Source organism: Triturus cristatus, chromosome 3_2, assembly GCF_964204655.1.
Source record: "Triturus cristatus chromosome 3_2, aTriCri1.1, whole genome shotgun sequence".
Taxonomy (NCBI): domain Eukaryota; kingdom Metazoa; phylum Chordata; class Amphibia; order Caudata; family Salamandridae; genus Triturus; species Triturus cristatus.
In genome coordinates this window covers 1,211,792,974-1,211,805,880 of record NC_140584.1, presented here as the reverse complement: position 1 = coordinate 1,211,805,880, position 12,907 = coordinate 1,211,792,974, and the positions used below count along the sequence as shown (strand labels likewise).

At 54.9% G+C, this 12,907-nt stretch overlaps 1 protein-coding gene across 1 annotated transcript in view; it reads right to left on the bottom strand.

Moving 5' to 3' along the window:
* LOC146859468 (unconventional myosin-X-like) overlaps positions 1-12,907 on the bottom strand; it is an 869,852-nt gene that overhangs the window by 443,011 nt on the left and 413,934 nt on the right. Inside the window, exon 10 of the mRNA XM_085650190.1 lies at positions 2,933-3,062. Coding sequence (XP_085506316.1) covers positions 2,933-3,062 — 130 coding nt within the window. The remainder of the gene's footprint in view (positions 1-2,932; positions 3,063-12,907) is intronic.

Genomic DNA, 12,907 nt, shown 5'->3' with positions numbered 1-12,907 from the left:
ATGTACTGACCATCATCCTTTGCAATGACCTGGGTTTGTGCTGGATCGCGGCAGGACCCTTGTGGAGGCAGTCCCACATGCAAGGTTACCAGGGGCCTCCCCACACCCTACTTATCTTCAGGTGATTGGAACCGACAAGTAAGTCCTTCCGTCCCCCCACCCCCAATGGAGGCACATGCTCACGTCCAGGCTGATGCCCTCACACCCGGATTACAGCAACACCGTCCTCCTGGCCTTCCAGGGCATCTCATGCCAAACTCCAATCAATTCAGAACTCAGGAGGTCACTCCCTTCTCCATGGCACTTCCTACATCGGTCTCCGCCCCTTCTGGACCCCAGTAAACGCATCATCGGCAGAACCCAGCTTTGATGTTCAGTACCCTCACACTCCTGTTCAAGGCTCTGGTATTAACTGAGGAACCAAAGACTCCAGTATTAACTGACTGAAGGCTCTAGTACTCAGCGACAGAGGGCTTTGGTACTCACTGTCCAAGGACTGCAGTATTTACTGACGGAAGACTCCAGTACTCGGTGACTGATGGCTCCTGTTCTTACAGGCTGAGGCCTCTGGTATTAACAGACTGAAGGTGTTGGTACAATGTAACTGAGGGCTCCCATACACAAGGAGCGATGGCTCTGATACTCACAGACCGAGGGCTCTGGCACTCAGCGACCCATGTACTGAAAAAGACTTCTGATACTCAGTGACCGATGGCTCTAGTACTCAGCGACCGAGGTACTGAAGAAGACTTCTGATACCCAGTGACCGATGGCTCTAGTACTCAGCGACCGAGGTACTGAAGACGGCCTCTGATACTCACAGAATGAAGGCTCTGATATTCAATGACTGATGGCTCTGGTGCTCAGAGACAGAGGGCTTTGGTACTCACTGTCCAAGGACTGCAGTATTTACTGACGGAAGACTCCAGTACTCAGTGACTGATCGCTCCTGTTTTTACAGGCTGAGGCCTCTGGTATTAACAGACTGAAGGTGCTGGTACAATGTAACTGAGGGCTCCCATACACAAGGAGCGATGGCTCTGATACTCAATGACTGATTGCTCTGGTACTCGGAGACAGAGAGTACGGAAGGAGACCTCTGATACTCAGATTGATGGCTTTGATACTCTATGACTGATGGCTCTGGTGCTCAGAGACAGAGTACAGAAGGAGACCTCGGATACTCACACACTGATTGCTCTGATACACACATCAGAGGATCCCGGAGCTCACAACACTAACATGCTAGGGTTCATGGGAGCTCTGGTGCTCTCTGCCCTAAACCTCTAGTGAGAAACACCTCAGGGCTCTGAAGTGCACGAACAGACAGCAATGGTACTCACTGGGCAAACGATCTAGTACTCACAAACAGGAGACTCAAGCAGGCACTGACAAAAGACTGGTACTCACCGACCAAGTGCTCAGAGTACTCAACTGCAACCAGCACTACTCCAGTACTTAGCCGACTCGCAGCACTGTCCCGGTACTCACATGGACCCACCACTGCCCTAGCACTCATCTGCAACCAGCACTCGTCTGCAACCAGCACTCGTCTGCAACCAGCACTCGTCTGCAACCAGCACTCATCTGCAACCAGCACTCATCTGCAACCAGCACTGCCACACTACTGCTTCAGGGCTCACTAGCTCCCCGGCACTGTCCCAGGGCTCATCTGCCCTCAGCACTGCCCCCAGCCCAGCCCCACTGCTAACCTGCCCAAGCCATGCCCCAGTGCTGTCCTGCCGCCAGCACTGTTCCAGTGTTCGCCTGCCTCCAGCACTGCCCCAGTGCGCGCCTTCCCCCACCACTGTAACAGTGCTCACCTGCTCCCAGCACTACCCCAGGGCTCACTTGCCCCCAACGCTGCATCAGTGCTCACCTGCCCCAAGCACTGCCCCGGGGCTCACCTGCCCCCAGCACTGCCCCGGGGCTCACCTGCCCCCAGCACTGCCCCGGGGCTCACCTGCCCCCAGCACTGCCCCGGGGCTCACCTGCCCCCAGCACTGCCCCGGGGCTCACCTGCCCCCAGCACTGCCCCGGGGCTCACCTGCCCCCAGCACTGCCCCGGGGCTCACCTGCCCCCAGCACTGCCCCGGGGCTCACCTGCCCCCAGCACTGCCCCGGGGCTCACCTGCCCCCAGGGCTCACCTGCCCCCAGCACTGCCCCAGGGCTCACCTGCCCCCAGCACTGCCCCAGGGCTCACCTGCCCCCAGCACTGCCTCAGGGAACACCTGCCCCCAGCACTGCCTCAGGGAACACCTGCCCCCAGCACTGCCCCTGGGCTCAACTGCCCCCAGCACTGCCCCTGGGCTCAACTGCCCCTAGCACTGCCCCTGGGCTCAACTGCCCCCAACACTGCCCCTGGGCTCAACTGCCCCCAACACTGCCCCTGGGCTCACCTTCCCCCAGCACTGCCCCAGTACGTACCTGCCCCCAGCACTGCCCCTGGGCTCACCTGCCCCAAACACTGCCCCGGGGCACACCTGCCCCCAACACTGCCCCAGGGCACACCTGCCCCCAACACTGCCCCAGGGCACACCTGCCCCCAACACTGCCCCTGGGCTCAACTGCCCCCAGCACTGCCCCTGGGCTCAACTGCCCCCAGCACTGCCCCTGGGCTCAACTGCCCCTAGCACTGCCCCTGGGCTCAACTGCCCCCAACACTGCCCCTGGGCTCACCTTCCCCCAGCACTGCCCCAGTACGTACCTGCCCCCAGCACTGCCCCTGGGCTCACCTGCCCCAAACACTGCCCCGGGGCACACCTGCCCCCAACACTGCCCCAGGGCACACCTGCCCCCAACACTGCCCCAGGGCACACCTGCCCCCAACACTGCCCCAGGGCACACCTGCCCCCAACACTGCCCTAGGGCTCACCTGACCCCAGCACTTCCCCAGGGCTCACCTGACCCCAGCACTTCCCCAGGGCTCACCTGCTTTGGTGGTGATCTGCGCGCCCCCTGCTGTCATGAACTGGATGTTGCCAAGCTGCAGGATGCCCGAGAGAAGTTTGAAGATATCTCGAATCTCCTCCCCACCGAAGTCCATCACCTTCAGAGCCGTCTGCATAGAAAGAGTGAAAGGGTTAAACACAAGAGCTGGAACTGACTGCACCAGGACACAAGTGAAATAGGCAGAGGCCGCTGTGAGTCTAGGTTCAAGAACCAGATCCTGCTGGGATCAGATGACCGCACCCCGTGAGCTAGGACCTGGTGCCCCAGTGCACAAGAGCTCCTGGCATCAGATGACCGCATCCCGTGAGCTTGGACCTGGTGCCCCAGTGCACAAGAGCTCCTGGCATCAGATGACGGCAACTCGTGAGCTTGGACCGGTGCCCCAGTGCACAAGAGCTTCTGGCATCAGATGACAGCACCTCGTGAGCTTGGACCTGGTGCCCCAGTGCACAAGAGCTCCTGGCATCAGATGACCGCATCCCGTGAGCTAGGACCTGGTGCCCCAGTGCACAAGAGCTCCTGGCATCAGATGACGGCAACTCGTGAGCTTGGACCGGTGCCCCAGTGCACAAGAGCTTCTGGCATCAGATGACAGCACCTCGTGAGCTTGGACCTGGTGCCCCAGTGCACAAGAGCTCCTGGAATCAGATGACTGCGCCCCATGAGCTTGGACCTGGTGCCCCAGTGCACAAGAGCTCCTGGCATCAGATGACAGCACCCCGTGAGCTTGGACCTGGTACCCCAGTGCACAAGAGCTCCTCGCATCAGATGACGGCACCTCGTGAGCTTGGACCTGGTGCCCCAGTGCACAACAGATCCTGGCACCAGATGACAGCACCCCGTGAGCTTGGACCTGTGCCCCAGTGCACAAGAGCTCCTGGCATCAGATGACCGCACCCCGTGAGCTTGGACCTGTGCCCCAGTGCACAAGAGCTCCTGGCATCAGATGACCGCACCCCGTGAGCTTGGAGCCCCAGTGCACAAGAGCTCCTGGCATCAGATGACAGCACCCCGTGAGCTTGGAGCCCCAGTGCACAAGAGCTCCTGGTATCAGATGACTGCACCCCGTGAGCTTGGGTACCCAGTGCACAAGAGCTCCTGGTATCAGATGACTGCACCCCGTGAGCTTGGAGCCCCAGTGCACAAGAGCTCCTGGCATCAGATGACCGCACCTCGTGAGCTTGGACCTGGTGTCTCAGTGCACAAGAGCTCCTGGCATCAGATGACGGCACCTCGTGAGCTTGGACCTGGTGCCCCAGTGCACAAGAGCTCCTGGAATCAGATGACAGCACCCCGTGAGCTTGGACCTGGTGCCCCAGTACACAAGAGCTCCTGGCATCAGATGACTGCACCCCGTGAGCTTGGACCGGTGCACCAGTGCACAAGAGCTCCTGGCATTAGATGACCGCACCCCATGAGCTTGGACCTGGTGTCCCAGTGCACAAGAACTCCTGGCATCAGATGCCTGCACCCCGTGAGCTTGGACCTGGTGCCCAAGTGCACAAGAGCTCCTGGTATCAGAGGACTGCACCCCGTGAGCTTGGACCTGGTGTCTCAGTGCACTAGAGCTCCTGGCATTAGATGACCGCACCCCATGAGATTGGACCTGGTGTCCCAGTGCACAAGAACTCCTGGCATCAGATGCCTACACCCCGTGAGCTTGGACCTTGTGCCCCAGTGCACAAGAGCTTCTGGAATCAGATGACAGCACCCCGTGAGCTTGGACCTGGTGCCCCAGTTCACAAGAGCTCCTGGCATCAGATGACTGCACCCCGTGAGCTTGGACCGGTGCACCAGTGCACAAGAGCTCCTGGTATCAGATGACTGCACCCCGTGAGCTTGAACCGGTGCACCAGTGCACAAGAGCTCCTGGTATCAGATGACTGCACCCCGTGAGCTTGGCCCGGTGCCCTAGTGCACAAGAGCTCCTGGTATCAGAGGACTGCACCCCGTGAGCTTGGACCTGGTGTCCCAGTGCACTAGAGCTCCTGGCATTAGATGACCGCACCCCATGAGCTTGGACCTGGTGTCCCAGTGCACAAGAACTCCTGGCATCAGATGCCTACACCCCGTGAGCTTGGACCTGGTGCCCCAGTGCACAAGAGCTCCTGGAATCAGATGACTGCATCCTGTGAGCTTGGATCGGTGCCCCAGTGCACAAGAGCTCCTGGAATCAGATGATGGCACCTCGTGAGCTTGGACCGGTGCCCCAGTGCACAAGAGCTCCTGGAATCAGATGATGGCACCTCATGAGCTTGGCCCGGTGCCCCAGTGCACAAGAGCTTCTGGCATCAGATGACCGCACCCCGTGAGCTTGGACCCGGTGCCCCAGTGCACAGGAGCTCCTGGTATCAGATCACTGCACCCAGTGAGCTTGGACCCGGTGTCCGAGTGCACAAGAGCTCCTGGAATCAGATGACAGCACACCAGTAAGCATTGACTAGATAAAATGCTACAGAAGAGCTCCTGGAACCAAATCACTGTCCCCCAGGGCTTTAAGAGGTCCGGGTCCTCCCGGTGCTCAGCACCGGCAGTACTAAAAATCAGGTGCCGAGACGGGTCCCTCTCTGGCTCTCCATTTTCACCCTCAGGATGAAAAAATAAATCTTACCTGTGCAGCAGTGCGGCCTTCACTGCCTGTGAGGTAACTTCAAAGAGACTCGTAGTTCTTCCACAGTCTCATGTCAAACTGAAGTATTTTCCATATTTTATACAACGACGCCATAGTGGTTTCTTATTTATCTTATGCAGCTAATGACCAGTGGCAAAGCCAATAGTCCAGTTACGTGGCAAAGCAATGTATAGTTGTTTCATCTCACAAACGGGCTATCTCTTCCTGTAGCGGCACAGTCGGCAGGATATAACGAGGCGCTAGTATTTACCACTGGCAGGGAGTCATTCAAGCACTATACCCAACCCTCAGTGCTATCGGCCCATCTCGCTGATTGATGTTTCTGCTAAGATACTGGGAAGGGTAATTCTCAACAGATTAACTGAATGGACCGAGGAAAAGAACATCGTATCGGACATCCAATACGGTTTTAGATCAGGGAGGTCAACTAGTGATCAATGTTTGAACCTTTATATGCTAGCCGCCAAGTACACCAAAACAAGCAATGAAACCATTCATCTAGGGTACATGGATTTGGCGGCTGCTTTTGATCATGTAAATAGGGACAAACTCTGGCTAATGATGGGTGAGCTTGGCATTGAGCGGGGCCTGATCACCATACTCGGGGAATTACACAGGGACACTACAGCTAGGGTACGTTAGAACATATAAATGCTGATTGCCCAAAAGTTAGTACACGCCACATCCCAGTTCTGCTTTACGCAGATGATGCGGTACTGTTAGCCCGCACCCTGAGAAGTTTACAGATCTTAATCATTGGTTTTGTCAAGTTTATGGGAACTCTAGATCTTTCTGTTAATCTCGGCAAATCATTTGTAATGACGGCAGGCAATAAACCTCGGTCTAATTTCACGCACAGAATTGGGATCCACAAACTGGAAAAGGTGCAGACCTTCTCCTATCTGGGCCTACTGTTTGATGAGAGGCTAAAATTTTCCCCTTTGGTAGAGGAGCGATGTGGGAAATTAATATCATCAAATGGTGCAATAACCAGTTATGGGCGGAGGCTCGGGCGATGGTCTCCAGAACAAGCAATGAACCTGTACAGCTCCATTTGTTGTTCTAAAGCCATGTATGGCGCCGAAGTCTGGGGATTCGCAGATATAGAACAATTGCAGCGGGAGGGAAATAAAATTGTACGGTCAGTATTAAAAATCCCCCAGAGTATCCCAGCTGTCATCGCCCATAGAGAGCTGGGGAGGCCATATATTGAAGATATGGTCAAGTACAGACCTATTCTATCGTGGCTCAATATCTGGACAAATCCGGAAGCTGCTATAAGTAGGGAAATATTGAGAGTGTCTAGGAAGAGATAGAAGCATGAACATACCTTGGCTTAAGTACGTTAAGACTAATCTGGAGAACCTGGGCCATAAAGATCCCTTTGTTAACCCATCAGAAATTAGAGCCCAGGATAAACCCAAGTTAAAAAGATTGTTCCTGGCCCAAAGAAATACAAGTAGAATGATAAAAGAAGGGACCAAAGGAACAGTGAATGCCCATTCCTCCGTTAAGACTACTGAGGGGATGGAACCTTATCTCTACCTCATGCATAACGCACAGGATAGATTTTTAATATCCCGTTTTAGGCTCAATCTTTTATCACATCTATTAGCTGACCCACCAGGTTACACTGTTTCGATGGAGCAGAAGGGTGCCTGCGGATGCGACAACAGGTCTCCGCAGGACACCCTTCATTTTGTATTTTTATGCTCTTTTTATTCAATGCCGAGGCGGAGATTTTTAATTGATATCATTAAAAGGGCCAACCTGACTCAAATTAAACCTGCGCTACTTTTTTAACAAAGGGCGGCTGATCCACTGACTCTGTGCTGTATATTGAATTTTATTAAAGTCGCATTGAGATTAAGAGCAACTAGAGGATAGGAGCAAATTGTGATTGTCATGAATTTTATGTACCTCTTTTGTGAATATGTATTTTTTTTACCAGAATTCTTATGATGTATATACATCTTTTTATGGTGTTTCTAACAACCGAATAAAGAATTACTGACTGACTGACACTATACCCATGCAAAGACGTGGTCGCTTACACCCCCGGACTCAGGTGCACCCTACAAACAGGACCACACCGTGCGGAGACAGATGTGGGGGTGCACCTCACTAGTGAGACCCAAGGAGGGTGAAGCAGGTCTGGCAGTGTACCTCACTAGTGAGACCCCCTTGAACCAGGTCTGGGAGTGTACCTCACTAGTGAGAACCATGGAGGGTGAACCAGGTCTGGGAGTGTGCCTCACGAGTGAGACGCAATGAGGGTAAACCAGGTCTGGGGGTGTACCTCACTAGTGAGACCCATGGAGGGTGAACCAGGTCTGGGAGTGTACCTCACGAGTGAGGTCCAAGAAGGGTGAACCAGGTCAGTGGGTGTATCTCACTTGTGAGACTCCCTTGAACCAGGTCTGGGAGTGTACCTCACTAGTGAGACCCATGGAGGGTGAACTTGGTCTGGGAGTGTGCCTCACGAGTGAGGCCCAAGGAGGGTGAACCAGGTCAGGGGGTGTATCTCATCTGAGAGACCCAAGGAGGGTGAACGAGGTCTGGGAGTGTACCTCACTAGTAAGACCCCCTTGAACCGGGTCTGGGAGTGTACCTCACGAGTGAGACCGAAGGAGGGTGAACCAGGTCTGGGGGTGTACCTCACTAGTGAGACCAAGGAGGGTGAAGCAGGTCTGGGAGTGTACCTCACTAGTGAGACCCATGGAAGGTGAACCAGGTCTGGGGGTGTACCTCACTAGTGAGACCCAAGGATGGTGAACCACGCCCAAAGGTGTACCTCACTAGTGACATCCAAGGAGGGAGAACCAGGTCCGAGGGTATACCTCACGAGTGAGACCCAAGGATGGTGAACCAGGTCTGGGGCTGTATGTCATCTGTGAGACCAAGGAGGGTGAATTAGGTCTGGGAGTGTACCTCACTAGTGAGACCCAAGGAGGGTGAAGCAGGTCTGGCAGTGTACCTCACTAGTGAGACCCCCTTGAACCAGGTCTGGGAGTGTACCTCACTAGTGAGACCCATGGAGGGTGAACCAGGTCTGGGAGTGTGCCTCACGAGTGAGACGCAATGAGGGTAAACCAGGTCTGGGGGTGTACCTCACTAGTGAGACCCATGGAGGGTGAACCAGGTCTGGGAGTGTACCTCACGAGTGAGGTCCAAGAAGGGTGAAGCAGGTCTGGGAGTGTACCTCACAAGTGAGACCCAAGGAGGGTAAAACAGGTCTGGGAGTGTACCTCACTAGTGAGACCCAAGGAGGGTGAATCTGGTCTGGGAGTGTACCTCACTAGTGAGACCCAAGGAGGGTGAACCAGGTCTGAGAGTGTACCTCACTACTGAGACCCAAGGAGGGTGAATCTGGTCTGGGAGTGTACCTCACTAGTGAGACCCAAGGAGGGTGAACCGGGTCTGGGAGTGTACCTCATTAGTAAGACCCTATTGAACCAGGTCTGGGAGTGTACCTCACGAGTGAGACCGAAAGAGGGTGAACCAGGTCTGGGGGTGTACCTCACTAGTGAGACCAAGGAGGGTGAAGCAGGTCTGGGAGTGTAACTCATGAGTGAGACCCAAGGAAGGTGAACGAGGTCTGGGGGTGTATCTCATCTGTGAGACCAAGGAGGGTGAACTAGGTCTGGGAGTGTACCTCACTAGTGAGACCCACGGATGGTTAACCAGGTCTGGGAGTGTACTTCACTAGTGAGACCCCCTTGAACCAGATCTGGGAGTGTACCTCATGAGTGAGACCCAAGGAGGGTGAACCAGGTCTGGGGGTGTATCTCATCTGTGAGACCCAAGGAGGGTGAACCAGGTCTGGGAGTGTACCTCATTAGTAAGACCCTATTGAACCAGGTCTGGGAGTGTACCTCACGAGTGAGACCCAAAGATGGTGAACAGAGTCTGGGAGTGTACCTCACTAGTGAGACCCAAGGATGGTGAACCAGGTCCGAGGGTATACCTCACTAGTGAGACTCAAGGAGGGTGAACCAGATCTGGGGGTGTATCTCATCTGTGAGACCCAAGGAGGGTAAACCAGGTCTGGGATTGTACCTCACGAGTGAGACCCAAGGAGGGTGAACCAGGTCTGGGATTGTACCTCACGAGTGAGACCTAAGGAGGGTGAAGCAGGTCTGGGAGTGCACCCCACTAGTGAGACCCCCTTGAACCAGGTCTGGGATTGTACCTCATGAGTGAGACCCAAGGAGGGTGAACCAGGTCTGGGAGTGTACCTCACTAGTGAGACCCCCTTGAACTGGGTCTGGGAGTGTACCTCACTAGTGAGACCCCAAGGAGGGTGAACCAGGTCAGGGATTGTACCTCACGAGTAAGATCCAAGGAGGGTGAACCAGGTCTGGGAGTGTACCTCACTAGTGAGACCCCCTTGAACCAGGTCTGTGAGTGTACCTCACGAGTGAGACTCAAGGAGTGTGAACCAGGTTCAGGAGTGTACCTCACTAGTGAGACCAAGGAGGGTGAAGCAGGTCCGGGAGTGTACCTCACTAGTGAGACCCAAGGAGGGTGAACGAGGTCTGGGAGTGTACTTCACTAGTAAGACCCTCTTGAACCAGGTCCGAGGGTATACCTCACTAGTGAGACTCAAGGAGGGTGAACCAGATCTGGGGGTGTATCTCATCTGTGAGACCCAAGGAGGGTGAACCAGGTCTGGGATTGTACCTCACGAGTGAGACCCAAGGAGGGTGAACGAGGTCTGGGAGTGTACTTCACTAGTGAGACCCCCTTGAACCAGGTCTGGGAGTGTACCTCACTTGTGAGACTCCTTTGAACCAGGTCTGGCAGTGTACCTCATGAGTGAGACCCAAGGAGGGTGAACCAGGTCTGGGGGTGTTTCTCATCTGTGAGACCATGGACGGTGAACCAGGTCTGGGGGTGTACCTCACAAGTGAGACACAAAGATGGTGAACAGAGTCTGGGAGTGTACCTCACTAATGAGACCCAAAGATGGTGAACAGAGTCTGGGAGTGTACCTCACTAGTGAGACCCAAGGATGGTGAACCAGGTCCGAGGGTATACCTCACTAGTGAGACTCAAGGAGGGTGAACCAGATCTGGGGGTGTATCTCATCTGTGAGACCCAAGGAGGGTGTACCAGGTCTGGGATTGTACCTCATTAGTAAGACCCTATTGAACCAGGTCTGGGAGTGTACCTCACGAGTGAGACCCAAAGATGGTGAACAGAGTCTGGGAGTGTACCTCACTAGTGAGACCCAAGGATGGTGAACCAGGTCCGAGGGTATACCTCACTAGTGAGACTCAAGGAGGGTGAACCAGATCTGGGGGTGTATCTCATCTGTGAGACCCAAGGAGGGTGAACCAGGTCTGGGGGTGTATCTCATCTGTGAGACCCAAGGAGGGTGAACCAGGTCTGGGGGTGTATCTCATCTGTGAGACCCAAGGAGGGTGAACCAGGTCTGGGGGTGTATCTCATCTGTGAGACCCAAGGAGGGTGAACCAGGTCTGGGGGTGTATCTCATCTGTGAGACCCAAGGAGGGTGAACCAGGTCTGGGGGTGTATCTCATCTGTGAGACCCAAGGAGGGTGAACCAGGTCTGGGGGTGTATCTCATCTGTGAGACCCAAGGAGGGTGAACCAGGTCTGGGGGTGTATCTCATCTGTGAGACCCAAGGAGGGTGAACCAGGTCTGGGGGTGTATCTCATCTGTGAGACCCAAGGAGGGTGAACCAGGTCTGGGGGTGTATCTCACGAGTGAGACCCAAGGAGGGTGAACCAGGTCTGGGATTGTACCTCACGAGTAAGATCCAAGGAGGGTGAACCAGGTCTGGGGGTGTATCTCACGAGTGAGACCCAAGGAGGGTGAACCAGGTCTGGGATTGTACCTCACGAGTGAGACCCCCTTGAACCAGGTCTGTGAGTGTACCTCACGAGTGAGACTCAAGGAGTGTGAACCAGGTTCAGGAGTGTACCTCACTAGTGAGACCAAGGAGGGTGAAGCAGGTCCGGGAGTGTACCTCACGAGTGAGACCCAAGGAGGGTGAACCAGGTCTGGGATTGTACCTCACGAGTAAGATCCAAGGAGGGTGAACCAGGTCTGGGAGTGTACCTCACTAGTGAGACCCCCTTGAACCAGGTCTGTGAGTGTACCTCACGAGTGAGACTCAAGGAGTGTGAACCAGGTTCAGGAGTGTACCTCACTAGTGAGACCAAGGAGGGTGAATCAGGTCCGGGAGTGTACCTCACTAGTGAGACCCAAGGAGGGTGAACGAGGTCTGGGAGTGTACTTCACTAGTAAGACCCTCTTGAACCAGGTCCGAGGGTATACCTCACTAGTGAGACTCAAGGAGGGTGAACCAGATCTGGAGGTGTATCTCATCTGTGAGACCCAAGGAGGGTGAACCAGGTCTGGGGGTGTACCTCACTAGTGAGACCAAGGAGGGTGAAGCAGGTCCGGGAGTGTACCTCACTAGTGAGACCCAAGGAGGGTGAACGAGGTCTGGGAGTGTACTTCACTAGTGAGACCCCCTTGAACCAGGTCTGGGAGTGTACCTCACTTGTGAGACTCCTTTGAACCAGGTCTGGCAGTGTACCTCATGAGTGAGGCCCAAGGAGGGTGAACCAGGTCTGGGGGTGTTTCTCATCTGTGAGACCATGGACGGTGAACTAGGTCTGGGAGTGTACCTCACAAGTGAGACACAAAGATGGTGAACAGAGTCTGGGAGTGTACCTCACTAATGAGACCCAAAGATGGTGAACAGAGTCTGGGAGTGTACCTCACTAGTGAGACCCAAGGATGGTGAACCAGGTCCGAGGGTATACCTCACTAGTGAGACTCAAGGAGGGTGAACCAGATCTGGGGGTGTATCTCATCTGTGAGACCCAAGGAGGGTGAACCAGGTCTGGGAGTGTACCTCACTAGTGAGACCCCCTTGAACCAGGTCTGTGAGTGTACCTCACGAGTGAGACTCAAGGAGTGTGAACCAGGTTCAGGAGTGTACCTCACTAGTAAGACCCTCTTGAACCAGGTCTGGGAGTGTGCCTCACGAGTGTGGTCCAAGGAGGGTGAACCAGGTCAGGGGGTGCATCTCATCTGTGAGACCCAAGGAGGGTGAACCAGGTCTGGGGTGTAACTCACTAGTGAGAATCAAGGATGGTAATCCAGGTCTGGGGCTGTATCTCATCTGTGAGACCAAGGAGGGTGAACTAGGTCTGGGAGTGTACCTCACTAGTGAGACCCATGGAGGGTGAACCAGGTCTGGGAGTGTACCTCACTAGTGAGACTCCCTTGAACCAAGTCTGGGAGTGTACCTCAAGAGTGAGAAAGAAAGAGGGTGAACCAGG